Here is a 27412-nt window from a genome sequence, read left to right on the forward strand (position 1 = left end):
GAATTGGTCCCTGTATTCTCCTGCCAAAGGTGGCTTTATTTTGAAGGTTTACAGGAAGTGTTGCTAGGATATTGTGCCTCAAGCTACCACTAGGTAACTTGATGTTTTTTGGGCGGGAATCAATTTGTGGGTATAGCTTGTTTTTGTCTTTGTAGTGTGATTTTAAATACAAACTAATGAAATACTCGACATTTGAATCCATACGATATATGTATAATATGTTATACAACAATAACAGAAAATAATAGAATAGAGTTATAATTCTGACTAAAGTGAAAATGACATTGTATTAGTTATGCATTGTGACCACTGGAGGGGGAATGAAGACCATCACTTAACGCCATAACGTCAGACATTATAACATGCTGACACTTCCGGTAAAGACATTCAAAGTAAAAGTATCAATACTTCCTTCGGCTTCATAAATATGAATGTTACGCGTATTGGCGACGTCAAACAGGGTCAACGTGTTGTTGGTTTGCGTGATTATTTTTTTTCTTCCTAACGAACAATTTTCCCGGTGTTCCCGCGGTTAGAAAGCTCCGTGTCGATCAACCGGTTTTTAAGCACAAGCTAACGTTAGCTGAGCCGCGGCTCACAGAAGCACCGTCATGGCAGCCGAGTGCGAGTGAGTTTGATGACAGTGTGAATATCGTTTGAACCCCAAACACATCCCGTGACACTCCTCGCTCTTAATGCACAGTTTGTGTACTCCGCGACTCAGTGAAATCGGATGAAACGTGACGTCATCCTGGTGTAGCTAACGGTTACTAGCCGCACAGTGTGCGAGCTGACCGGCTAACGCTAGCTCCATATAACGTTAACTGTTAAAAAAACAGCACAGAAAGGCAGCAGCACAATTTAAATAGTATGTTTATGTTCTCCACAGCGTGGCGTCTGAAATCGAGGTGCTGCAGTCGATCTATCTGGAGGAGCTGCTGGTCAACAGGAGAGAAGACGGGTGAGACTCCTCTTAAATTAGCTTTAGCAGACATTACATAACTCTCCTTCATTAGCTTCATATATTCATGCGACATGAATACAGTACTTAATGTTGATGGTCTTTCTCATGCCTTTGTACATCTCAGACATTTGTCATTTGACAGCCTCACTTTTCAGATGCTTTGATGTTGAATGTGCTGAATAACTTCAACGTGTGTTTGTGTGTGTGTGTGTGTGTGTGTGTGTGTGTGTGTGTGTGTGTGTGTGTGTGTGTGTGTGGTGTCTCCATAGCGACTGGGAGGTGAGCCTGGTCCTCTACCCGTCCACAGCAGAGGACTCTGTGTCCCAGTTCGTGCGGCTCACCCTGACTCTGACCCTGGATCAGCAGGTGTGGTGTCCTCCATGTTGTGTTCCATGACTCCCAGTGAGACTCGACCATAAACACAATGTAGAACATCTGCACATGTGACTGAAGTTGTCCCTTCTCTGCTTTGCTCAGTACCCTTCGTCCTCTCCAGCCATCTCCATTCACAACCCTCGGGGGCTTTCTGATGACAAGATCAGCAGGTCGGTGGCCGACGGCGAGTCACGGCCTTCTGCTCAGGAGATGTTTGATCATTAGTGTGAAACCTTGAAATCATGTGCAACCCCTTTCTCCCAGTGTCCAAAAGTGTCTTCAGCTGGAGGCTCAGTCCTGCCTGGGTTCACCGGTGTTGTATCAGCTCATTGAGGTCACTCTATGTCCAATTCCTTTCATTTGTCTTTTGCATTCTATTTCACTGGGGCCTTGTCTCGTGAGGTGATGACGAGTAACTGATCTCCTCCTGTTTGTTCTCCAGAAAGCAAAAGAAATCCTGACTGAGAGTAACATTCCTCATGGAAACTGTGTCATCTGCCTCTACGGCTTCAAGGTGCGCCGCTTCAACCGATTCCTTCATAGATAGAGTATAGTGTAGTATAGTATAGTAGTAATAGTCTGCAGGGTATTGATCACGATTCAAAAGCAGAGCCAGCTGGTCGAGTCCGTCTCTGAACTACAGATGTTTGTGCGTCCCGGGCGTCCACAGGAGGGAGAGACCTTCTCCAAGACGAGCTGCTACCACTACTTCCACTCGCACTGCCTCGGCCGCTACGCCCGCCACTCGGAGCAGGAGCTCCGCCTGAGGGAGAAGGAGCTGGAGGAGGACAAGACCAGAGAGAGAGCGGAGCGCCAGGTTAGAGTCCACCTCCCTGAACCGGGACACTCTGCAACAAGTAAAGATTTAAGAGATTAACGTGGAAAATGTAGGAGTTAGTTCTCTTATTATGAATGATTATTAAAGATAGAAGATAAAAATGCATAAAGATGTATTCTGAGAAGACAAGGAGACCTCAGTCTTCAGGACTTGTAGTATAATAGATGATAATAAATAAAAACATGAGGCTTAAGGACAAACACAACGTGTTTAAATCCAGACAGCGGCTCACATGATCGTGTTTAATGGTGCCGTTGCCATGGCGACCAGCGCGGTGCCATGAGGTCCATCCTACGTTGCAGAGTGGAGTTCACACTCACACATTTGCTGATATTATTACACAATAATGCCCCCCGTCCCTGGGCTCTGTAACCCTTTGCTGTCCAGGAGCTGACCGTGGTGTGTCCGGTGTGCAGAGAGCCTCTGACTTACGACGTGGACCAGCTGCTGTGCTCCCCGGCCCCCCAGCCACCAGAGGTAACGCCATCTTATCGTAGGTCTCACTAGAGGGGGGGGGGGGGGGGTCCACAGTGCTGCTCTAAAGCCGTGTCCTCTCTCACTCAGCTGGACCAGGCCGCCATCGCCTCCCACTTCCAACAGAAGTGGTTTGAGCTCCAGAAGCTTCTGGAGAGACAGAAGTCTAAGGGAGGCATCATCGACCCGGAGGAGGAGGCCAAGCGCTTCCTGATCCACACCAACGAGGTGAGAGCACTCAGGATGCAGGTCATGTCTGAGCTTGTCTCTCTTTATACTAAAAGTGTGTGAACATTATCATTCATTGTTAATTATAATTGTCACTGTTTTTATTTTGGAGTAATGACATCATATAAACTCATGATGTCATTCTACACATCACTGACTCAGGAACCTTCTTTTAATGTCTCTTTCCTTTTAGTTTCTAAAGTTGTTTCTATTTGAGGATCATTGAAAGATCAAACTTTGGCTACTATTTAAAGCACCACGATGTCACATGACCGACCAGGAAGTTGTAATTCCACTCTTTCGCCACTAGGTTGATTAGAAAAGAGAGAAAAAATGTCGCCGCATAAAGTTCTACAGAATCATTTACAGTGGTCTGTTGACTCCCACAGCCCCCCCCCACTACTGAGAACGAAGACCCGGACCCGTCTCCTGCAACCCAGCGGCCCTCCGCCCCCAAAGCAGACTCCCATGAACCCGGAGTCAGTGCGGACCACTTTGTGCCTCGACTGTCTCATGGCAGAGGAAGTCAGGGCCCGCGGCGTCATCACCAGGCGTGGGGGCCTCGGAGAGGGGGCCGGTCCAGACCTGAACACCGGAGAGCCCCCCCCCCTATTGTTGAGCACCTGGACAAACTGTCCCTGACCTCGGACAGACCTCAGGGTCCCCACATGCGAGTAGATGCACAGGCGTCTCAGTCCAAGACCGGCAGGAGTCTCTACGCCGAGCAGCCAGGGGCCCCGGGGTCTAAGGAGGAGCTGCTGGGGGGGCGGGTGGCGCCGGAGGCCGAAGGCCCCCATGATGCTGCAGACGGACGATGCCACCGCGGGAGGAGAAGGGGTCCTCACCGACCCGAGCCTAACACCCGGGGGCGCTATCACTGGGACAGGCGGGCTTCAAATAGCAGGGGAGGGCCCAGCAACCCCTACAGCAGAGGGGGGGGGGCCCGCTGGGGCCACGACAGGGACTTCCAACACAAGGTGGTGGAGAGCGAGAGGAGAGGAGAAGAGGTGCTATGACAAAGGGCAACAGGGGGGGCAATGAACAAACGTGTGTGTGCCTTCAGGATCAATCTGCACAGATTAAAGAGAACCAGGACCAGGACACCCACGTGGTCCTGGTCCTGGTTCCCACTGTACACCTCCACGCAGAATGACATTACATACAGATGGTTGTGGCTCTTTGTTGTGCAAAATGACTTGAAAGAACTACAAATTAAATTGTCTGTCAGTGTGTTCCCTGTTTTTTTTTTTAACAAGACAAATTTAAATTTTTATATATATATATATTTATAATAAGCTCATTAAATGCAATGCTTTGTTAAACATTACATCTAACCCAACATAAAAAGTCATTTAGTAACATTACCGCTATTTCTCTGGTAAATGTGCACAGTTCTTCAGTCACTGGATGAGTCTCTATAAACCCTATAATCATAATTCACTTAGATTAAAAAGATCTTTACACAATGTGCCGCTAAGCCTCATGGGACATGTAGTCTTTGAACGCTGAAGCAGATGCATCCTGGGAGCAAGAGGGGCGCCATCTTTGATTTTTTTTTTCCCCCGCACTGAAGACCAGCCCCTCTGCGCAGCTCCTCCGCGGCGTGTTGTTGTTTCCAGGAGGACCGAGGTTATGACCGGCGGGAGCGCGTTTCACAAAAGCTACAACAACGGCAAAGACTCCGAGTCCACGATGGACGTGGATATGGACTCCAGCCACATGGAGAGCGAGCGGGGCGACCTGGACAGCAGCATCCCGGCGGCGGGCTCCTCCAACGGCAGCGGCGGGGAGGAGGACGAGGCGGAGGCCCTCGGTCGCATGAGAGAAGCCGGGTGCTCGAGTAGCCAGCGCCGCCCGGACGGAGGCGGCGGGTACTGCGGCGGCCGGGAGCAGGAGGTGTCGGTGGAAATCGGAGAGACGTATTTATGTCAACGAGCCGACAAGACGTGGCGTGAGTGATGCCTCTGCCGCTTCCACCCTGACGGCTGCTGATGAAGTCCCAAAACTCACTTAGCACTTAGAATCAGTAGTTAGTAGAATCCTTTTTTATTGTGTGGGAAACGTGGCAGTAAGACGTGATTTGAGGATTTACAAAGTCTCTGCAGTTTTCTGGAAAATATGATGATAAACCCCCAAACCAGCAAAGACCCCAAAAGTTGCTGTTTCATTGGAATAAATCTGCGTTTTTTTAGCATGACAGCGCCAAACTGAATGAAATGAGCAACACGAACCAAATTCCCTTTTTAATTAATCCAAATAACGATGAGTACGTTTTTAAGTATTTAAATGGTTTAAATGTGAACCCAGCTGAGCCCCTGATGGACGTCCTCTCTCTGTAGATACAGCAGAGGTCATTCAGTCCCGATTGAATGAGCAGGAGGGAAGAGAGGAGTTCTACGTTCACTATGTGGGATGTGAGTACACGGAACGAACCGTTACACCATCCAAGTCACCCCCCCCCCCCCTACGACATCAACATTAGCATCATCCTCCTGCTCTCCTACTTCTCCCTTTGACCTTTCGCAGTCAACAGGCGCCTGGACGAGTGGGTGGGCAAAGCCCGCCTGGCGCTCACCAAGACGGTGAAGGACGCGGTGAGGAAGAGCACGGAGATGGGCAGCATCGGGGATCTGTGCGAGCAACCCGAAAGGAAGATCACTCGCAACCAGAAGCGGAAACACGATGAGATCAACCACGTGCAAAAGGTCAGAGGCGCTGTTCTTTAAAGGCCCCCCCGCCCCCCCCCAATGCACTTAATGCTTTTTATCTATAGCACGTTTCCCTTTGCAGACGTACGCAGAGATGGACCCAACGACGGCGGCTCTGGAGAAGGAGCATGAGGCGGTAAGGTGGTCCACCAGTACACAACTACCTCTTATAGTACATAAAGACATGAAACATTAAAGTATATAAAGACATGAAACACTAAAGTATATAAAGACATGAAACATTATAGTATACAAAGACATGAAACATTAAAGTACATAAAGACATGAAACACTAAAGTATATAAAGACATGAAACATTATAGTATATAAAGACATGAAACATTAAAGTATACAAAGACATGAAACATTATAGTACATAAAGACATGAAACACTAAAGTATATAAAGACATGAAACATTATAGTATATAAAGACATGAAACATTAAAGTATATAAAGACATGAAACATTATAGTATATAAAGACATGAAACATTATAGTATATAAAGACATGAAACATTAAAGTATATAAAGACATGAAACATTATAGTATACAAAGACATGAAACATTAAAGTACATAAAGACATGAAACACTAAAGTATATAAAGACATGAAACATTATAGTATATAAAGACATGAAACATTATAGTATATAAAGACATGAAACATTATAGTATACAAAGACATGAAACACTAAAGTATATAAAGACATGAAACATTATAGTATACAAAGACATGAAACATTAAAGTACATAAAGACATGAAACACTAAAGTATATAAAGACATGAAACATTATAGTATATAAAGACATGAAACATTAAAGTATACAAAGACATGAAACATTATAGTACATAAAGACATGAAACACTAAAGTATATAAAGACATGAAACATTAAAGTATATAAAGACATGAAACATTATAGTATATAAAGACATGAAACATTATAGTATATAAAGACATGAAACATTAAAGTATATAAAGACATGAAACATTAAAGTATATAAAGACATGAAACATTAAAGTATACAAAGACATGAAACATTATAGTACATAAAGACATGAAACACTAAAGTATATAAAGACATGAAACACTAAAGTACATAAAGACATGAAACACTAAAGTATATAAAGACATGAAACATTATAGTATATAAAGACATGAAACACTAAAGTATATAAAGACATGAAACATTATAGTATATAAAGACATGAAACATTAAAGTATACAAAGACATGAAACATTATAGTACATAAAGACATGAAACACTAAAGTATATAAAGACATGAAACATTATAGTATATAAAGACATGAAACATTATAGTATATAAAGACATGAAACATTAAAGTATACAAAGACATGAAACATTATAGTACATAAAGACATGAAACACTAAAGTATATAAAGACATGAAACATTATAGTATATAAAGACATGAAACATTAAAGTATATAAAGACATGAAACATTATAGTATATAAAGACATGAAACATTATAGTATATAAAGACATGAAACATTAAAGTATATAAAGACATGAAACATTATAGTATATAAAGACATGAAACATTAAAGTATACAAAGACATGAAACATTATAGTACATAAAGACATGAAACACTAAAGTATATAAAGACATGAAACATTATAGTATATAAAGACATGAAACATTATAGTATATAAAGACATGAAACATTATAGTACATAAAGACATGAAACATTATAGTATATAAAGACATGAAACACTAAAGTACATAAAGACATGAAACACTAAAGTATATAAAGACATGAAACATTATAGTATATAAAGACATGAAACATTAAAGTATACAAAGACATGAAACACTAAAGTATACAAAGACATGAAACACTAAAGTACATAAAGACATGAAACACTAAAGTATATAAAGACATGAAACATTAAAGTACATAAAGACATGAAACACTATAGTATACAAAGACATGAAACATTATAGTACATAAAGACATGAAACACTAAAGTACATAAAGACATGAAACATTATAGTATATAAAGACATGAAACATTATAGTATATAAAGACATGAAACACTAAAGTATATAAAGACATGAAACATTAAAGTATACAAAGACATGAAACACTAAAGTATACAAAGACATGAAACATTATAGTACATAAAGACATGAAACACTAAAGTACATAAAGACATGAAACATTATAGTATATAAAGACATGAAACATTATAGTATATAAAGACATGAAACATTAAAGTATATAAAGACATGAAACATTATAGTATATAAAGACATGAAACATTAAAGTATATAAAGACATGAAACACTAAAGTATATAAAGACATGAAACATTAAAGTATATAAAGACATGAAACATTAAAGTATACAAAGACATGAAACATTATAGTATATAAAGACATGAAACATTAAAGTATATAAAGACATGAAACACTATAGTATATAAAGACATGAAACATTATAGTATATAAAGACATGAAACATTAAAGTATATAAAGACATGAAACATTATAGTATATAAAGACATGAAACATTAAAGTATATAAAGACATGAAACACTAAAGTATATAAAGACATGAAACACTAAAGTATATAAAGACATGAAACATTAAAGTATATAAAGACATGAAACATTAAAGTATACAAAGACATGAAACATTATAGTATATAAAGACATGAAACATTAAAGTATATAAAGACATGAAACACTATAGTATATAAAGACATGAAACACTAAAGTATATAAAGACATGAAACATTATAGTATATAAAGACATGAAACATTAAAGTATATAAAGACATGAAACATTAGATAAAGACGTGATCTCCAGCTGCTTTCTGGTATTTAACCCTAATCGCTGTCCATCAGATCACTAAAGTCAAATACGTGGACAAGATCCAGATCGGGAACTTTGAGATCGACGCGTGGTATTTCTCTCCGTTCCCCGAGGACTACGGCAAGCAGCCCAAGCTGTGGATCTGCGAGTACTGCCTGAAGTACATGAAGTACGAGAAGACCTTCAGACATCACCTGGTCAGTGCAGCAGCTCTCACCAGGTCATCTGGGTTATTCAGTACCAAGCTGTTCAAGTAGTTGTTTGCATAATCATTTACAGTTTGACCCTTTGACCTTTGGTCCTCAGTCTCACTGTCAGTGGAAACAGCCTCCAGGCAAAGAGATCTACAGGAGAAGCAACATCTCTGTGTTCGAGGTGGACGGGCGTGACCACAAGGTGAGTTCAGGCCTGCTTGTTCCACACTGAGGGAGGTTCCTCCCCTCAGCCCCATGTGACTCTCTTCTGACTGAAAGCTGTGTGGTGATTCGTTGTCGTCTCTGTTTGCAGATCTACTGTCAAAATCTTTGTCTTCTAGCAAAGCTGTTCCTGGACCACAAGACGCTGTACTTTGACGTGGAGCCGTTCATCTTCTACATCCTCACCGAGGTCAACAAGCAGGGCGCGCACATCGTGGGCTACTTCTCCAAGGTACCTTGGTCCCCAGGGGCTCCGTCCTGTAACGACACACGCTTTGGTTCAGCTGAGTAAGAGTTTAGTGCTTTTATTTATTTATTGCGTTTCAAGGCTACACTGATATTATTCATATATCATTAATGGAATCGGATCCAGGTGACATTTAGTGGAAGAAGATCCATCTCGTCATCTTTAAAATTCCCAAGATGTTTTTATTCACACGAAAAGAGGCTATTACATCATTTCTGAGGGGGGGGGGTCATAAACTAGGACGACTTGATCTTGAAGCTCATCAGCGTCTTTCCTCCACACGCTTCCTTCTTCTTGCAGGAGAAAGAGTCTCCAGATGGGAACAACGTGGCCTGTATCCTCACGCTGCCTCCCTACCAGCGCCGAGGCTACGGCAAGTTCCTCATCGCCTTCAGTAAGTGGCACCGACTGTGTGTGTGTGTGTGTGTGTGTGTGTGTGTGTGTGTGTTCTTCATGAATCAACTGTGTGTGTGTGTGTGTGTAGGTTACGAGCTGTCCAAGCTGGAGAGTGCGGTCGGCTCTCCTGAGAAGCCTCTGTCCGATCTGGGGAAGCTGAGCTACAGAAGCTACTGGTCCTGGGTGCTGCTGGAGATCCTGAGAGACTTCAGAGGAACGCTGTCCATCAAGGACCTCAGGTAGAGACGCACGCGGCGACGTCCTCGTCCCTCCGGCTCTGACTTGAGACGCTCATAACGACCCTCCCTCCCCAGCCAGATGACCAGCATCACGCAGAGTGACATCATCAGCACGCTGCAGTCGCTCAACATGGTGAAGTACTGGAAGGGTCAGCACGTCATCTGTGTGACGCCCAAACTGGTGGAGGAGCACCTGAAGAGCGCCCAGTACAAGAAGCCCCCGATCACAGGCGAGTTTACATTGCTGTGGTTTCTCTTCTGTAGGCTGGATGTCTGCCAGGTGATGACATCATGGCTGCTCTGTAGTCACCTGATCTAAACGGTTTACATAAGTTGCTTCCGATGTCATTATCTGCGGTTTGTTTACAAGTGAAACCAGATAGAGACCTTAAATCAGCTGAGCTCCTTTGAGTGTTAATACTTTCTGTCTAACCCCCCCCCCCCCCCACCATCCCCACAGTGGACACCATATGTCTGAAGTGGGCGCCGCCCAAAAACAAACAAGTCAAGTTGTCGAAGAAGTGAGAGGCGGAGCCACGTCTGTTTTGTATCGTCTGTTCTGTTTCCTGCTGTTATGAAAACTCAATGTACATATTCATTCATCTGTAGCATCTCGCAGTATTTTCTTAAAATATGTCGACAAAGACAAACAGACTGGTGTCCTGATTTCTTCTGTCTGTTTACTTTGGTCTAAAATCTTCTTTTAACATCAAAGTCTTGATAATTAGGAATTAAATATCTGACGTCATAGTTGCCTGAATAATAACAATATTTATTCCGACAAGTGGGAGGAGTCATGTGATGAGGATACTGAGCCTCCATTGGCTCTCAAGAATTCTTTCCTAAATTCATTGCTGGATCTTATACATATTTATTTATATATATATATATATATAATTTATTAGAACATATGTATATATTGAGATGCATCTATGAACCTAGTTTGTTGGGGTCAGTGATTTGAGGAAAGACTCAAAAGCCCCACAAAACTTCAGAAAATGAATTATTTAGGATAAAATGTGCGTGTTTTTATCCACGTCCTGGATGTGTGTCCTCACTGCAGCCCTGTGTCCTGCAGCTCGGTAGCGGTGTTTAACACAGTGACGTCATGCGAGGAATACATTGCGTTAGCACGAAGCTAACTAGCTAGCTGAACCTCCCAGGTTAATATTTTTAATCGAGTCCCGGCCCTAATAATATATATATTATATATTATATTATATATATTGACCTTACATATATTTTTTTTATAATTTTTTACCTATTATTTAAAAAAAATATTTTCTGTGACATTTTTTGACCCTACATATTTTGACTTTTTTCACAATATTTTTTTCCCATGACATGACTGGAATGATCTTAGATGAAGCAACCTACACGGCCCTGTCACTAATGCCTAATGCCCCAAATTTCTGTACTTTATTTCTGGGTTCAACCCTCAAGGGACATGGTGGCTCTTCCTAAATCCTTTTTTAGTTTTGTGTAACTGACATTTTTAAAAAATCATAATGGGATATTGCCCCAGAGACGGATTGGTGCATCTTGGAGGATCAACCGTGCTATTCATCCTTCCTGCATTGGTAAAGGCACAAGTGAGTTGAATTTGAATGTAACAGAGAATTGGAGGGTGGATGCACCAAAAAGGGTAAACAAATCTACACCCTGTGCCAGACTGTCAGTTTAAGGTTGTCCACAGGATGCCCTGAAGTAGACAAACATGTGATTGTCTTGAAAAATGCCCTCAGAGGCTGTAATAAGTTTCATGTCAGTGTGACCACTGAATGAGACACATCTGCTCATCTTTACTGACTCATCCGGCCTTCTCTCCCGTCAAAAAGGTGGAACCCTATAGGCTACGTAGCATGGCTAATAAGTGCTAAAAGCAAAGCAATTAACGTTAAATATATAGTCAATTCATCATTCAAAAGATTCTTCATCATTCTTGACAATGCCATCATAACTCAAGTGAACGAGCCTTGTGTTTCTGCATAACCCCTAGAGTTCACTTCTCTGAAACAACCAGTGGGGACAATGCCCCCACTACTACCTCCGCGGTAGTGCACTCAAGACTTGGCAGGAGCAGGATTTGAACCCACTGGCAGCGCTTACAGAGGCTTTCGGCTCCTTCTTGCACCCCTACACTACCAGTCCTGGTCACATTTTGGCAACTTTGATTCTCCTATTTAACCTTGAGCATGTCAGTTAAACTTTAAAACTCTTTTAAATGCTATTTCCACATCTGGGCCTGAACCCACAACCTTCAAGTGCAGTGCAGGCTTGTGGCAGCAGCTCTTCCCCTGTGCTACTTCACCACACACTAACTAACCCTTTGTTTGTTGTATTTAACCTTGAAATTGCTACTCAAACCTGAAGTAAAGCCAAAGGCTCAAACCCAAGACTGGGCTTGAACCCACAACCTACATGGTAAGGACAGTAGCTCCTCAGCTCTTGTGCTGCACTACCTCACCATGCACAAATTAACTTTTTGTTTCTCGTATTTAACCTTGAGACTGCTACTCAAACCTCAAAACGCTTTCAAAGCAGAAGTGATGTCTGCATGAAGGGGGCATGAACCCACAACCTCAGGTTGGAGCCTGCAGCCCTTCAGTTGTTCCCTTGTGCTATTCAATATCATTATGTCCGTTTCTCATATTAGACCTTGGGATTGTTTACCAAAACCTCAAAAATGTTTCAAAGTTTACAGTTTGAAGCCCTGACTGCAACCAAACCCTCCTTCTGAGAGAGCAGGTTTGAACTGAGGATCCTCCACACTTCAGCCTTCCTGCTATCTCCCTGCACTGTTCCACCACACACCTGTTGATGCTTTTGAATCCAACCTCAATTCTCATAGATTCTCAGGCTGGAATCCACAACACAACACACTTGTCTGCTGGAATTGGTTGAACAAAAATAAAAATCCATGTGAAAAAAATTACTTCTCACTGTTCTCAGGTGAAATATTTATGCAATTAAAATGCGATTAATTTCGATTAATTAATTACAAAGCCTCTAATTAATTAGATTAATATTTTTAATCGAGTCCCGGCCCTAATATACATATATATTTTTTATTTATTTATTTCCCAAAATAAAAAAACCCTGCTGCCAGTCACAAACTGTCGTGTGTGTGTGTGTGCGTGCGCGTGCGTGCGTGCGTGTTGATACGCTTTCACCGGAGGTCTTTGAACGCCTCACAAGCATCTATGTACTTAAATATAAATTGGGTAAAAAATAAGTTGGACACAGTTTAAAGGGAGATTGTTTTATTTTCAAAAACTGTACTTCAAACCACTGTGTTCTTTTGTAAGGCATTTACGACAATTCTTTTGTATTTTGGACTTTTGAGACGGTTTCAGAGAGGACTTCCTAAAACAAGAGAACATCTAAGGCACCTCACGACTCCCACAGAGAGAATGATGAATAAAATGAAATAGGTCACTAGTGGATATGGAAGTGAGGCAGAAATATGCAAAGGACAAATAATCCTCCAGAGTGAAGCCTTTATCGACAGTGTCTCATCATCAAAAAGACACGTTGAAGTCCTTGCGTCTCAGCGTCCAGAGAGCTGTCCTCTATTCGTCTTCTCAGAGACGAAACAAGTTCTTTTACAAACCTTTACAAAAATAATACGTGTTCACAATCTGTGACGAACGCACACTGATTGAGCAAAGACTCACAAGTACGAACCTCACTCCGCTGTCCAGTCCGTTCAGAGCAGGAGAACGACGATGAAGACGTTTCTTTAATTACGTCAAAGGACAACCTCCATAGATCCGCTCCACCCACGGGACACGTGGAGGACGTGTCCTCGTTGGAGTGGAATCTGGATGTAATTTAGATAATTAGGAAAAAACTAAAGCTTTGGGTCTCTGCGTCAGACGTGAACTTAACGTGTGTCAGAACTTTATAGTTAACGGTTAATTAAAATCAACCTTAGAGACCTCAAAGCATTCAGCAGCCTTTACAAACAAACTAACAACTAATCGCAATGTTTTCATATAAATCTCTGAATAAATTATACAGAACAAGTTCTTTGCTTCTTTATTTTTTGAATGCAGAACTTGTAATAAAATTATTCTCATTTGTGTTCCTGCATTTCACTGCATGGAAAAATATAAAAAAATAAAGAGTACATGAGAAAATGTTCGCAGAAAACACTTCCTGGGAAACAAAAGTTTTAATACTTTTCAGTGTTTGTGTTTGTTGTTAAAGTGCTTTTATCGATTTCAACCCTTTAATGAAACTTTAAACTTAAAATCTGATGATCTATAAAAAAAAAACAGCTTTGGGCCTAAAAATGAGCGACGACGTCCTTCCTTCACGAGCACAACTCACACAACAAGAGGTGTCGAGTTCTTGTGACACACACACACACTCACTATCACACACACACACACACACACACACGACTCTGTTGTCCCTTTGATTCGTCCACCTTGTTTCACCTCAAACTTTAAATAAATAAATACGAGACACAAGCAGGACGTCGTGCCTTCCTTCATTTGTTCCTCTTGCCCCCCCCCCCCTCCGGTCCATCCGCCTGCTACCTGATCCGCCCGTCCTCTCCGGGGGGGCTCAGGTCCGACTTGGCGTCGGGGCTGGCAGAGCTCCATGCGGTGTGGGGGCAGCGCTGCATGACGGGGCAGGCGCTAGGTCCCATGGAGCAGACGTCGGCGGCGGACCAGTGGCCCCCCAGCAGCCCGTCCAGCCAGCGGCGCAGCGGAGCCCCCGTCAGGCCGGCGTTGGCCTCGGCCTCCTCCACGGCGCCCAAGCTCACCGGCAGCCGCAGGACCGGGTTCAGGCCGTGGAAGCTCTGCTCCATGTAGGAGTTCCTGGCCGGGCCGGCGTGCAGCCGCAGAGCCTCCTCTGGGGGGGGAGAATGGTGAGGGAGGGGGGGGAGAATGGTGAGGGAGGGGATCTGGAAAAGCTTCCAAACCTTTTTTAGCTCATTTACCAAATACACAACGAAATGCCTTTGCATGTTTCATGTTAAGCATCAGAACAAAAAGCGCTAATGGCACCATTAGCAACATTAGCACCATTAGCACCATTAGCACCATGGGTTGAAAAATTTCGGAGGATTCCGAAAATATTTTTCAAACCACTGCAGGTGATTTCGAGGTGATCTTCTAGGCTCCTGTTACACACACACAGATACTGGTGCATGAAACACACACACACACACACACACACACACACACACACACAGACACACACACAGCCGATGTCCTTCTATTCATGAAGCAGCTTCACTTACAGCCATCAGAGGTCAAACTAAACAGTGAGGTTAATAATGATAGAGGTGACCCTGTGTGTGTGTGTGTGTGTGTGCGTAGTGACACTATGAGCGTGGTGACAGCTGTGACTCGAGGGCCTCTGGGTGTGTAACTGGTTCTGGTTCCTGACGCACAAACCACAGGGAGCGCTGTGGCGCTTTTGAACACGCGGGAGTTCCTGCAGGTTGGGAGCGGCCGTTTCGATCGACCTTCCCCAGTTAGAGACCTTAGAGATCCCCCCCCCCCCCCCCCACCCCCTAACCCAACCCCCCCCCCCCCCCCCCCGGGCCAGCTTACCTCGCCCTATGGGCTGCTGTCGGTGGAACTCCAGCGGCGCCACCACGAAGGTGGTCTGACCCAGCGGGTTCCAGTGGTGCAGCACCCTCAGCGTCCACAGCCCTGGCCTCAGGGGGGGGGTCAGGGGGGGGCGGTAGTGGGTGACCTCGGCGGAGGCGTCCACCAGGATGTCGTAGGTGGCGGCGATGACGTTGGTGGGGTCGATCCACACCACGGTGGCCGTCAGGTTGCTCTGGCTGCGGCTCCAGCGCTGCACGGCCACCGGCGCGTCCGCGGGGCCCAGCAGACCCCCCCAGTTCCTGAAGAGGCGCTCCTTGGGATCCCAGTCTGCCCCCACCTGAGGAGCAGATCTTCAGGTCAGTGTGTTCCCGGGGGTTCATTCCAATTTGTGTGTTCACAAGGACCTCGTGGAGTGTGTGTCTGACCTGCACATGCTGCAGCCTGTTTGCGGGGTGGGGGGGGCTGGCCTGGCTGAAGTGGTCTTTGGAGGTCACCCAGGTCTCCAGGCTCTCCGGCTGGGTGGAGGCCCGGTTGGTGGCCACGTGACGCACGAGGTAGCCCTGGAACGCGTCCGACAGGAAGTAGAGGTGGACGGACAGCGGGTGGTTCAGGGCCTCGAACCTGCGAGGGGAGACGTTCTCAGGGGGGGTGTCCAGAGCCCTCGGCGCCAACCCCCCACCCTTTTTACAGATGCCAGTATATTTGAATTACGTTTTTCAAAAGAGCCCCAAAAAGTCCGTAAATGTGAAAAAGTCAAAATAACTGATGATGTTTTCATTTTCATAAATTATAGATTCATTCCTTAAAATCATCACTAACACAACGGTGCCACTATTTGTGTGGGTCTGTGTGTACTCGTGTGGGCCGAACCCAAATCACAGGTCGGGGGGAACAGACGAGTCCTGTTTGACCGTAATGAAGCCCCCACCCATCCTGGCCAGCGCCCCCCCCCCCCCCCCTTACTCCAAACACAAGTACCTCCTTGTACCTTCTGTGGTCAAACCCCCCCAGACACACACACAGCCTCCTACGTGCTGGAAAGATCCCGTCTGAGCGGCTCTGTTCTGGAGGACCAGGGGTGAGGGGGGGGGGGTTTACTCAACGTTCATGATGCACTTTTACCTGAAAGCCCACTTGTTCACTTTCCTTCTTACACCCGTATTCTAATCAATTTCGTTCTGGTTCTCTTCTCACAAAGCAACAGCTGAGCTTTCGCATGTCAAACAAACGCTTCAGTCGGTTGGAACATCTTCTTCATGAAGTTAAGTCGACTCATTCCACAAAAGAGATGAGATACAAACCAAAGATCTAAGGTCACACCCCAGAAACCCCCAAAAGGCCTGCGAGCGTCAACCTCTGGGACCGTCGTGAAGAACTCTCCCATTTAGTCAAACCCCCCTGGCGCCATCTGTCACCTCGACACTGACTCCGCCCCCCACCTCGTCCCCACCCCGCCCCCCACCCCGGCCCTGCGCGCGGTACCTGCAGCTGTTGTCGTTGGGGTGACCCTGCAGCGAGCCGGCGGCGCGGGACAGTCCCATCCGGGCGAAGGCGTGGTAGTGGCTGAGCACGGCGTCCGCCAGGCCGGCCAGGCCGTCCGTCTCCTGCTCGTAGACGTTCTCCCAGTAGGCGTGGAGGCCCGGCGTGCCCGCGGCGGGGGCCCCGAACAGGAAGGCGTCCAGCTGGTTGATGACCTCCTGGCTCACGCTGGCCTCGAACTTCCGGGCGAAGAAGGTGGGTCTGGAGGCCTGCTGCGCTCGGGGAGAAGACGGGAGGATCAGAGGACCACTGGGACCCGCATGAAGGGGACGGAGTGAAGGTTAAAACAGAAGAAGAAGGAACACGACTCGACATCCGCTGGGATGAGGGACTGCGAGCGAGGGATGAACACGATGTGCGAACTGAACCTCTAACAGATCCAGTCGGACCGGAGAGAGTCAATGAAGGACGTACCCACACAGCGGGGAACACATGCAGTACGATGCAGCAGCTAGCGTAGCATGCAGCAGCTAGCGTAGCATGCAGGAGCTAGCGTAGCATGCAGTGACGCACTGCGTTTTATTGAGCAAATCTCATAGTTGTTATTAAAGAAAACAGCTTGTACGACTAACAATAGCACACACATGCACTTCAAGTTGATCAAGAGAGACCGATGATGTCATCAGGTGGGTGTGACCTCATCAAACCACCCAAACCTAATGAGAGGGTTATTCTGGGGCAAAGACAACAAGCCGCTCTCCTGTTGTTGTGTTATTTTTGTGGGTTCAAATTGTCTAAAACACGGAAATGCACAACGATACGAGAGCATCATTTGTAACTCTGAGGTGCAGAGATGATCTTCTGAGGAGCCGAGGAGCCTCTGGGAGCTAAAGGTCACCTGGAAGCGCGGCAGGTCGGAGGGCTTGAAGTCGTTGGGCGAGCAGCCGCACCAGTCCACGATGTGCTTGTACTGGCACTTGCAGCCCAGCTTGCGGTTCCAGTTGGTGAGCCGCAGGTTGTTGTCCACCATGGTCTGGCAGTGGGCGCTGTTCTCCAGCACCGTGTGGAAGAAGGACTGCGCGGAGACAACATGGCGTCACGTGACCCCCCCTCACACGACCCTCATGGTGTTTTATCATCGCTGCTCATATTGTGTTGTAGAGCACACGTGTGTTACCTCGGCGGGCAGCAGTGTGTAGGTGTAGAAGCGCTTCATGCTGACGACCAGCTCGTCCTGGGAGTTGACCACGTAGTCCACGAAGGCCCGGTTGAGCAGGAACCAATCGGAGCCGCCGTCCACCGCAATGCCTTCTGGGATCTTTCGGTCCCCGAGGCGCCACATGTGGGTGTCGCACTCGTAGAAGAGGCGGTCCAGACCCTGTTTACGGATGAAGCTGGGAGGAGACACGGATAATTACTTCCACCTGACTTTTACTGTGTACTGTGTGTACTGTGTGTACTGTGTACTGTGTGTACTGTGTGTACTGTGTACCGTGCGTTGTCTCTGCCGTGGGATTTGATGAAGTTCTTGTTGCGGTACTTTGAGAGGAAACCCACCAGCTGTTCATTGGTCCTGAGGAGAGACAGCAGCTGTCAATCATCACACATTGACCACTGGATACATACATACATATATATATATTTATATATATATATAATGCTCCAGTTTATTCTCCACCAATGTTTACGCGGCTGTTTTTCTCTGTGACATTTTCACCATCAATCATCTGTAGAAATGACATCTTTAAAGTTTCTAAAGATATATTTTGTGGAGTAAAAACGGCGTCAATAAAAGTTTTAAGTGGCACAAGGAGAAAGTGCAGAAGTGAAGTAAAAGTACTTATTTAAATTCCATCACTGCCAAACTGTCCATTCTAGCAGAAAACTCTTATGTAACATCCACGCGTTTCTCTGTGCCTCAAACATCAAACACACATAAAGCAGCATTCTTCCCCCAAATGTTTGAACCAATCGTCTCTTTCTTTCAAACCATCTTCCATCTCATCTTCTACGAGGAGGAGAAAACCCTGTGTTCTCATTGATGTTAAGTTTGTGTGACCTTCTCTGACCAGAGAAAAAAAGCGGCACACACACACACACGCACACACACACACACACACACACACTTCCATTGACTCCATGTGCCTCGATGATGTCATAGCTATTGATGGCATTGTGCTAATGCTGTGGATGTGATATGGATTGTAGCCGGAAGGGCGATCAAACAGTTGCTTTGACAAAAGGACAGAGAATGGATTAGTGTGTCTGTCTGTTTGTGTGTGTGTGTGTGTGTGTGTGTGTGTGTGTCTGTCTCTCTGTGTGTGTGTGTGAGTGTGTGTGTGTGTGTGTGAGTGTGTGTGTGTGTGTGTGTCTGTCTCTCTGTGTGTGTGTGTGAGTGTGTGTGTGTGTGTGTGTTCTTGCCATAAAAAAAGAACCGGAGCTTTCACATTCAAATCATCAGGGAAGGACGACGCACTCGGGCCTATTGGCCACGTAACCTCCTCTTAGCTGCTTAAGACCCCCCCCCCACACACACACGCTTTGTGCCTCACCTGATGGGGTAGTCTGCAGCGCTGAGGTTGATGAAGAAGTCCCAGGACCAGTCAGACATCTGGAGAAGGTCCTCCATGCTGCGTAGGTACATGGTGAGCAGGCTGGCCCCGCCCCAGATGGTGGACATCCTCCAGGGGGTCACCCGGACGTTGGGGTAGCGGCCGGCCAGAGAGAGGACCTCACTGTAGAGGTAGTTGGACCTCTGAGGAAGGGGGGGGGAAGGTTGATGCACTGAGTCAAACACACTGGTCTCTTCACTTCCTGCAGTTCAAGTGAAAACATGAGATTTCTCTGAGGGGGGGGGGCAGGTCTCACCAGGTCCACGTGGATGTAGTAGTAGTGCGAGGTGTGGTAGATGGCTTTGAAGAGACGCTGGAACTGGCGCGAGCCTCGGCCGTGGACCACCAGGACGAAGGCGATCCGGGCCGGGGGGAGCCGGGCGGCGTCGGGCGGGTCTTCGTCCCACTGCACGTTGACGCTCGCCTTCCCTGGAAGGACAAGGAAGTCACCGTTTGACAGGATCCAGATGTTTCCTTTAGTCAAACTTCAGTGTGAACCCTGCTCTCCACTCGGGTTCCTCTGCCTCACCCCCGCCTCGCTGGAACCGTCCCGCCGCCTGCGGCCGGCTGAGCTAAATCTGCCTCCTGAATAAACAAAGCCTCTGGCAGCCTGACGCCGCGCCATCGTCACGCTCGCGCTAAAGATGGCGCGGGTTGAGGCCTGCGCGGCCTAATTAGTGACCTCCCCGGCCTGCTGGGATCGGGAGTCGAGGAGAAATGACTGTAATCAGACGGCTCGGGCCAGTGGACGGAGAGGGAGGGGGGCGGGAGGGGTGGCGGTGGGGGGGGGTGGGGACGAGCACTTAGAATCCCAACGCAGGAAACCCAAACCGCGGCTCGACGTCCTCCTCCTCTTCCACGGGCTGAGCTCACGTAGGTCGATGCGGCCTGAGGACGTAATGACTGGTGTCCCCACAGCGGCCTGTGATCTTGTGAGCGGAACCTCAAACAGGCCGCGGCGGTTCACAGAGCGCCGCTACACGGGTAAGACATTAGTCAGCCGTTCCAAAATAACACCGGGAACTGGCTGGTGGGGGGGTAATTAGGCCGATGCGTCCGGGCCTCGGGCCTCTGAAAATAGAGCCGCGATGGGCACGTGCCGGGTTAGAGGTGCTCCTCAGGGGATAAATCCGGGAGAAGGAAAACCCTTCTTTGGTTCGTGGGTTCACTCACAGCTGCGTTCACACGGAGGAGGAACCGGTCCTCAAAGGAACGTGTTCTGGGCCACTGCCCCACGCTGTAAGTACAGACTCCAACAAACCGGGACAACACCCACCTCTGGAAATGTCTTCAAGAGAACATTATTTCCAGGAACTATTATCTAGTGATTTTGGGCCTTCAGCTTTCATCTTGACGAAATGTATTTCTTAAATGATTGGAGTGGATTGAAGCTTTTTAACAAGTCAGAAGTCTTTCCAGCAGTGAAGAGACAAATGTATACGTACGTCTTCTTCTCCTCTTTGACCCCCCCTTTCACCTCTAAATATTTACAAGTAATCCGTTAGGAATCTTTAATACTGATCTAAATCATCTTAATGGATCGATCCGTCCACGTTGGTATTATAGCACCGTCAGACTCCCCCCCCCCAGTGTGCCCTTGACCCCTGCTTCCTTCCCTTGGCCTCCTTGGTGACCTCGGTGATCTCACCTTCGATGGGGCAGTAGCGCGGCACCTTGCGGGGCATCAGCGCCCCGTCTTTGTGGCGGCAGTAGACCTCCACGATCTGCTGCCGGCACTCCCGGCTCTCGGCCCGTGACAGCGCGGAGATGGCCTCCTTCCCGCTGACCTCGCACCGCGGCGGCGCTCTCCTCGGCTCCAAACCGGGCGGCGAGGACGACTCGTTGGCCCGCCTGAGCGCCGGGTCGCGATCGGACCCCCGGACCGGCGCCGGAAGCGTTGGCGCCGGCGGGTGGGGCTTGCGGACGTGGGTGCGGGTGTGGTTGTGGAGGTGGGCCGCCCCTCGTGGCTGGAACTTGAGGACCTCGTTGGCGGGTTTTCCCAGCATGCTCTGAGCCTTGTCCAGCTTGCGCTTGGCGTTGGGGGGGGGCACCCGCTGGCGTGGGGGCCGAGGCGCCAGGTTGCTGTTGCTGTCGATGGTGTCGAAGTCTTTGGGGACGGAGTTCTCGTTGTTGTTGCTGTCCGGACGGAGTTTCTCTTTGGGCCGGTGGGAGTGGTACACGTCCTGAGAGGAGAAGATACACCATGAGTACACGATAAGTACATGGAGTACATGGAGTAAACAAAGTACATGGAGTACACAAAGTACATGGAGTACACAAAGTACATGGAGTCTTTTTTGACGTCATCACAAACCCTCGAAGCAGAAGATCCGACGACAACGACCCCCCAGAGGCAACGTGACATCATCTCGCCCTCTGAAGGCATCTCATCCCACTTCCTGAGACCTTTGACCCCTGAGACACAGGCAGCTGGCCTCCCAGTTGGGTGGCAATACAATCTAATATATATATATATATATATATATATATATATATATATATATATATATATATATATACATATATATATATATATATACGTATGTGTATATATATATACACGTATGTGTGTATTACAGTTGTAAATCCACATGACCTCAATGGGTATTTTAATCCCACACATTACCCTCTGGCTATTCTAGGGATAAAGAGTGTGTTTATGACACACGCATACAAACACACACACACACACACACCCACACACACACAAACACACAGACACACACACACACACACACACACACTATGAGGGCCAGTGAGAAGGCAGTAATATCAGCTCTGCCACCTGCTCCTCAGACAACCTTTAATTATCTCATCTGTAATATCGTTTTAGAGCTGAGTGTGTGTGTGTGTGTGTGTGTGTGTGTGTGTGTGTGTGTGTGTACCTGTGGGAACATGACATTCTGAGCTCGGCTGAGGAGGAAGAGGTTTAAAGTGAAGTGAGCAGGTGAATGGAGGCAAGCGTTAGGGTTAGTGGCACAGCATGTGGCCCCCCAGCTAAAATGAGTTTGACACCCTGCTCCACCACGAAGACAACATCCCACGTCGTTGTCCTTCTTGTCATCAATGAGCTCTTTGCTCCCGTCAGCAGAGGAGGAGACAAAAGGAGAGGACGGAGGCAGATGGACAGAAGCTCAATGGACCTTACGAGGGACGTGGGGATGCTGCTGATTGCGGATTAACTCCATCCATCCCAGTTTTAGTGAGAATTATCTCAAAGATAATGGGGGGGGGGGGGCAGCTTTCTGGTTTTAACATTAGCGTGTTGTGCTTGGTCGCCAATAGAGAGAGTGACGAACATCTGAGTAGAAGGGGAGGTTTCCTACAGGGACCCTGGTGAGGAGGCCACTACCACTTCAGGCCACAGGGGTCACAAAGTGAAACCTCTGTGTAGCAACTTTAACACAAACTGATATTATCAGTGTTAGTAGTAGATGTGTCTACTGACACATCGTAGACATTATGATATCGTCTTCACACGAGGCCTCCTGACACCAACATCTGTGGTTCCATCTGCAGATGCTGGAGGCAGGAGACGAGAAGAAGACAAAGACAAGCTGTTGCTTTGAGACAAGTCCATCAAGAAACCATCAATACATGATCAATACTTATTGACAGCCATAAAAATACTAATGATCTGAGGACGAGCTCCGAAATCATGTAACGAGCCTCACAAATACGAGTCTTTTCATCCCAAAGGAGTCTCTCTCACACACACACACACACACACACACACACACACACACACACACACACACACACACACACACACACACACAGAGTATTTAGGGATTATCCAACAATCTAAACCAGATTATAAAGTATGAATCCTGTCAGAGAAACCTGATCCAAAGCGATTCTTTAATCCCATCTGACCTGGCTGTGAGGATGTGAATCAGCGCTGACACACGGCACTGTGTGTGTGTGTGTGTGTGTGTGTGTGTGTGTGTGTGTGTGTGTGTGTGGGGGGGGCTGGTTGAGGGGGGTGTGCCCGTCGGTCCGCCCCAAGGTGCGATGAATGTGAGATTTGTCCAACTGTGGCGCCATAAACGACTGGACGAGAACATCAGTACGCATGGTGCTACACACACACACACACACACACACACACACACACATACACACACACCTATACACACACTCAAGCTGCTCACCAACAGAGCCGTTACTGAACTGCTTCAGTGACGTGATGTTTGTGCTGTGGAAGCTGCTGCAATGGGTTAAACACACACTTTTATTTTAAATTAAAATGGAAATAGAATGCTTTTTCCTGTCAATAAACACACACACACACGCAGACACACACTATCACCTTCACACATGTTCAACTTAATATTCACAATAGCTTGATTGATTAAGGCAACGATGGAACAATCAATCAATATTGAGAGGAAGCTGAACTTTATCAGTAATATAGATATACAGATATATCTATACTTGTTTCTGATACATGAAATGATCAATCCACCAAGATGAAGAATGAATAATAATTGATGATGTCATGGATGCAAAACGTGTTGCTCTTCTCAGACACAAAACCGTAAACATGTGACGAGGAAGGAGGAGGGGCCACCGCGACAGGAGGCTTCTAGGGGGGGGGGGGCGAGGTGAGTTAAAAGACCCCCCCCCCCCAGTCTCCCTTCACCTCCCAGTGTCCTATAAAGAGCGCTGGCATGTGTCTCTAACCGTCAGCACATACCACACACACACACACACACACAGACAGACACACACACACAAGATCACAGGGCATCCGGCTAACCGTAATGAAAGGACGTAAAATGGATCCATGCAATACAACTCGACTCGCTCTCTGTCACACACACACACACACACACACACAGACTCTGTTCTTTCATGTCTTGACAACATGAGAACACCTGGATCCCGGCAGGTGAAGCAACACACGCACACACACACAACACTATTTGCTCAACATAAAACACTGGAATCCCCCCCAGATCATATAGTGTATAGTAATGAAACATATGAATGAAAGCCACACACACACACACACACACACACACACAGACCGAAGGACTCTCCGTAAATTGCCACTTTTTAAAAGCTAATATCAGCGGGGAAGAATGACCATAATAAGACACTTTTGTAAGACCTTGATAGTTTGCATGTTTCCTACGGTCCCTGAAGGGCTCCTCAATATCTCCATGAGAAGGATTTTAATTGAACCCCTAAATCACAACAGTAGAATCCAGAGTTTAAGGTCACACATTCTATGCTGAAGCTTCGCTGGGAGGAAAACAGCAGCTGTAACGTTTTCATTATGTTCACCTTATTCACGAAAACAAAACGAGATTCTACAGACTCAATGACAAGCGGAACCCCGTCAATCAAATACGCATTTAAGTAAGATTGAAATGATACGACACTGACACGTGACTGAGACCCTCGATGAAGTTATTTTGGAGCAGGACGTGCGTCATGCTTTTATTCCGCATGCATTTCATCAATAAATCGGCACTTAGCGGCAGCAAACATCGATGTTTTCCGACAGCCACATTGACGTTGAACAGCTGGCCGCCTCTGGATGTGATCCCGGCTCATGGACCACATGGACCTCCTGGACCTCCTGGACCCGCGTCCAGCTCGCGTCCACCTGCCGCATCCGCGGTGACGACGCGTCCTAAATGGTCGGGCTTCGCCATTGAGTTCGGCCTCGCGAGCAGGACGCGAATGCCAGAAAAGCAGCAGCCGCTGCCACGCGGGCTGCGCCCCCCCCCCCCCCCCCCCGACCCCCGCTGGGTGGAGGAAACACGGGTGTGAACGTAAATGAAAAGCCTTGACGCGGCTCTTACCGCCTGCAGCCGGTGCCGCGCCGCCGCCTCCCCGAGCGGCGGCGGCGGGTCGCCCTTCTTCTGCAGCCCCCTGCGCGGCCGCCCGTCCGCTTTGTTGAGCCCCCCCGCGCGCTCCTCCTCTCGCTTCTCGCGGCTCCTGGCGCCTCCGTCCCCGCCGGCGGAGTCCAGGCTGCTGAAGTTCCACACGATGAGGGTCTGCACCAGCAGGACGGCCAGGGCGGCGATCAGCAGCGCGGACTTGGAGCGCCGGGCCAGCCTGCGGGCGCACGGGTTACCGGTCATCTTTCCTCCTCCGTCTCCTCCTCCTCCTCCTCCTCCTCCCTCCGGCTCAAGCTGAGAGCCCCATCCGCTAAACGCCACAGCGGGGTGTGAGTGCTCGCTCCCCGACGCGGCCTGAGAGGCGCTACTGGCGGGCGCACGGGAGGAGGAGGGAGGAGGAGGAGGAGGAGGGAGGAGGAGGTAGGAGGGAGGTGGGAGGAGAATGGAGGGGACTTGGCTGAGGCTGGAAATGAGGAGAGAGGTTCGGAGGTTCGCAGAGAGGAACCGGAGGCCCTCATGCGGCCGATCATCAGCTCAACAGCTCAGTGAACATCAGCACACACATGACAATAATCATAAGAATGATGATGACTAGACAAAATACATCATTAGAATAATTATCAATATAATGACAAACAATCTGGGTAATAACTGTAATGATAATAATGATACAACTATAATAAAAACAAAAAAATGAGAATGACTAGTAGTACAAATTATGAAAACTATAATAATAATGATAACAAAAATGATGAAATGCACTACAAGCATAATATAATACAACTATAATAATGATAAAACAATGATAATGACTATAATGACATGACAAGGAATGAAATTATAAAACTATCAACTAATGATAAAAACATTATGCAATGAATTCATACATAATATCTGTAACATACAGATTTGCATTTAATCATAAAATTGTACTGAAGAAGGCTTGAAACTAGAGACTGAGACCATAAACTCATGTTTACAATGTTTACTGAGGGAATAAATCAAGAGAGAAGTAGAGTCATTTCCTCATAGACGTCTATGGGAACAGAGGAGTCGCCCCCTGCTGGTCACTACACAGAAGTAGAGTCATTTCCTCATAGACGTCTATGGGAACAGAGGAGTCGCCCCCTGCTGGTCACTACACAGAAGTAGAGTCATTTCCTCATAGACGTCTATGGGAGCAGAGGAGTCGCCCCCTGCTGGTCACTACACAGAAGTAGAGTCATTTCCTCATAGACGTCTATGGGAGCAGAGGAGTCGCCCCCTGCTGGTCACTACACAGAAGTAGAGTCATTTCCTCATAGACGTCTATGGGAGCAGAGGAGTCGCCCCCTGCTGGCCACTACACAGAAGTAGAGTCATTTCCTCATAGACGTCTATGGGAGCAGAGGAGTCGCCCCCTGCTGGTCACTACACAGAAGTAGAGTCATTTCCTCATAGACGTCTATGGGAGCAGAGGAGTCGCCCCCTGCTGGTCACTACACAGAAGTAGAGTCATTTCCTCATAGACGTCTATGGGAGCAGAGGAGTCGCCCCCTGCTGGTCACTACACAGAAGTAGAGTCATTTCCTCATAGACGTCTATGGGAGCAGAGGAGTGGCCCCCTGCTGGTCACTACACAGAAGTAGAGTCATTTCCTCATAGACGTCTATGGGAGCAGAGGAGTCGCCCCCTGCTGGCCACTACACAGAAGTAGAGTCATTTCCTCATAGACGTCTATGGGAGCAGAGGAGTCGCCCCCTGCTGGTCACTACACAGAAGTAGAGTCATTTCCTCATAGACGTCTATGGGAGCAGAGGAGTGGCCCCCTGCTGGTCACTACACAGAAGTAGAGTCATTTCCTCATAGACGTCTATGGGAGCAGAGGAGTCGCCCCCTGCTGGTCACTACACAGAAGTAGAGTCATTTCCTCATAGACATCTATGGGAGCAGAAGAGTCGCCCCCTGCTGGTCACCACACAGAAGTAGAGTCATTTCCTCATAGACGTCTATGGGAGCAGAGGAGTCGGCCCCTGCTGGTCACCACACAGAAGTAGAGTCATTTCCTCATAGACGTCTATGGGAGCAGAGGAGTCGCCCCCTGCTGGTCACCACACAGAAGTAGAGTCATTTCCTCATAGACGTCTATGGGAGCAGAGGAGTCGCCCCCTGCTGGTCACTAC

General features: G+C 47.2%; 3 protein-coding genes across 4 annotated transcripts; 2 read left to right on the top strand and 1 right to left on the bottom strand.

Moving 5' to 3' along the window:
• The first annotated feature begins 366 nt into the window (after nt 1–366).
• rnf25 (ring finger protein 25) lies at nt 367–4109 on the top strand. Its single transcript, XM_037477325.2, has 10 exons — nt 367–628; nt 890–961; nt 1234–1330; nt 1442–1509; nt 1604–1673; nt 1782–1853; nt 2010–2156; nt 2565–2654; nt 2742–2879; nt 3269–4109. The coding sequence occupies exons 1-10, from the start codon at nt 612–614 to the stop codon at nt 3893–3895; spliced, it is 1398 nt and encodes a 465-aa protein (XP_037333222.2). The 5' UTR covers nt 367–611; the 3' UTR covers nt 3896–4109.
• Nucleotides 4110–4412: 303 nt separating this feature from the next.
• On the top strand, nt 4413–10384 carry kat8 (K(lysine) acetyltransferase 8). Its single transcript, XM_037477324.2, has 11 exons — nt 4413–4830; nt 5219–5293; nt 5406–5584; nt 5670–5723; nt 8466–8630; nt 8740–8829; nt 8941–9081; nt 9397–9490; nt 9581–9731; nt 9807–9961; nt 10192–10384. The coding sequence occupies exons 1-11, from the start codon at nt 4512–4514 to the stop codon at nt 10254–10256; spliced, it is 1488 nt and encodes a 495-aa protein (XP_037333221.2). The 5' UTR covers nt 4413–4511; the 3' UTR covers nt 10257–10384.
• A 2604-nt stretch (nt 10385–12988) lies between these two features.
• Nucleotides 12989–25638, bottom strand: LOC119220925 (xylosyltransferase 1-like). 2 transcript variants are annotated; one of them, XM_037477263.2, is made up of 11 exons: nt 25212–25638; nt 21044–21578; nt 19652–19824; nt 19336–19538; nt 18276–18356; nt 17961–18177; nt 17682–17858; nt 16787–17055; nt 15730–15925; nt 15305–15641; nt 12989–14597 (listed from the first exon to the last, which is right to left on the bottom strand). In XM_037477263.2, the coding sequence occupies exons 1-11, from the start codon at nt 25491–25493 to the stop codon at nt 14275–14277; spliced, it is 2793 nt and encodes a 930-aa protein (XP_037333160.2). In that variant the 5' UTR covers nt 25494–25638; the 3' UTR covers nt 12989–14274. The 2 variants fall into 2 exon arrangements, with proteins under 2 accessions (XP_037333160.2, XP_062422239.1); XM_062566255.1 differs by lacking the exon at nt 25212–25638 and adding an exon at nt 21710–21808.
• Nucleotides 25639–27412: the final 1774 nt, after the last annotated feature.

This window comes from Pungitius pungitius, chromosome 12, assembly GCF_949316345.1.
Source record: "Pungitius pungitius chromosome 12, fPunPun2.1, whole genome shotgun sequence".
NCBI lineage: Eukaryota > Metazoa > Chordata > Actinopteri > Perciformes > Gasterosteidae > Pungitius > Pungitius pungitius.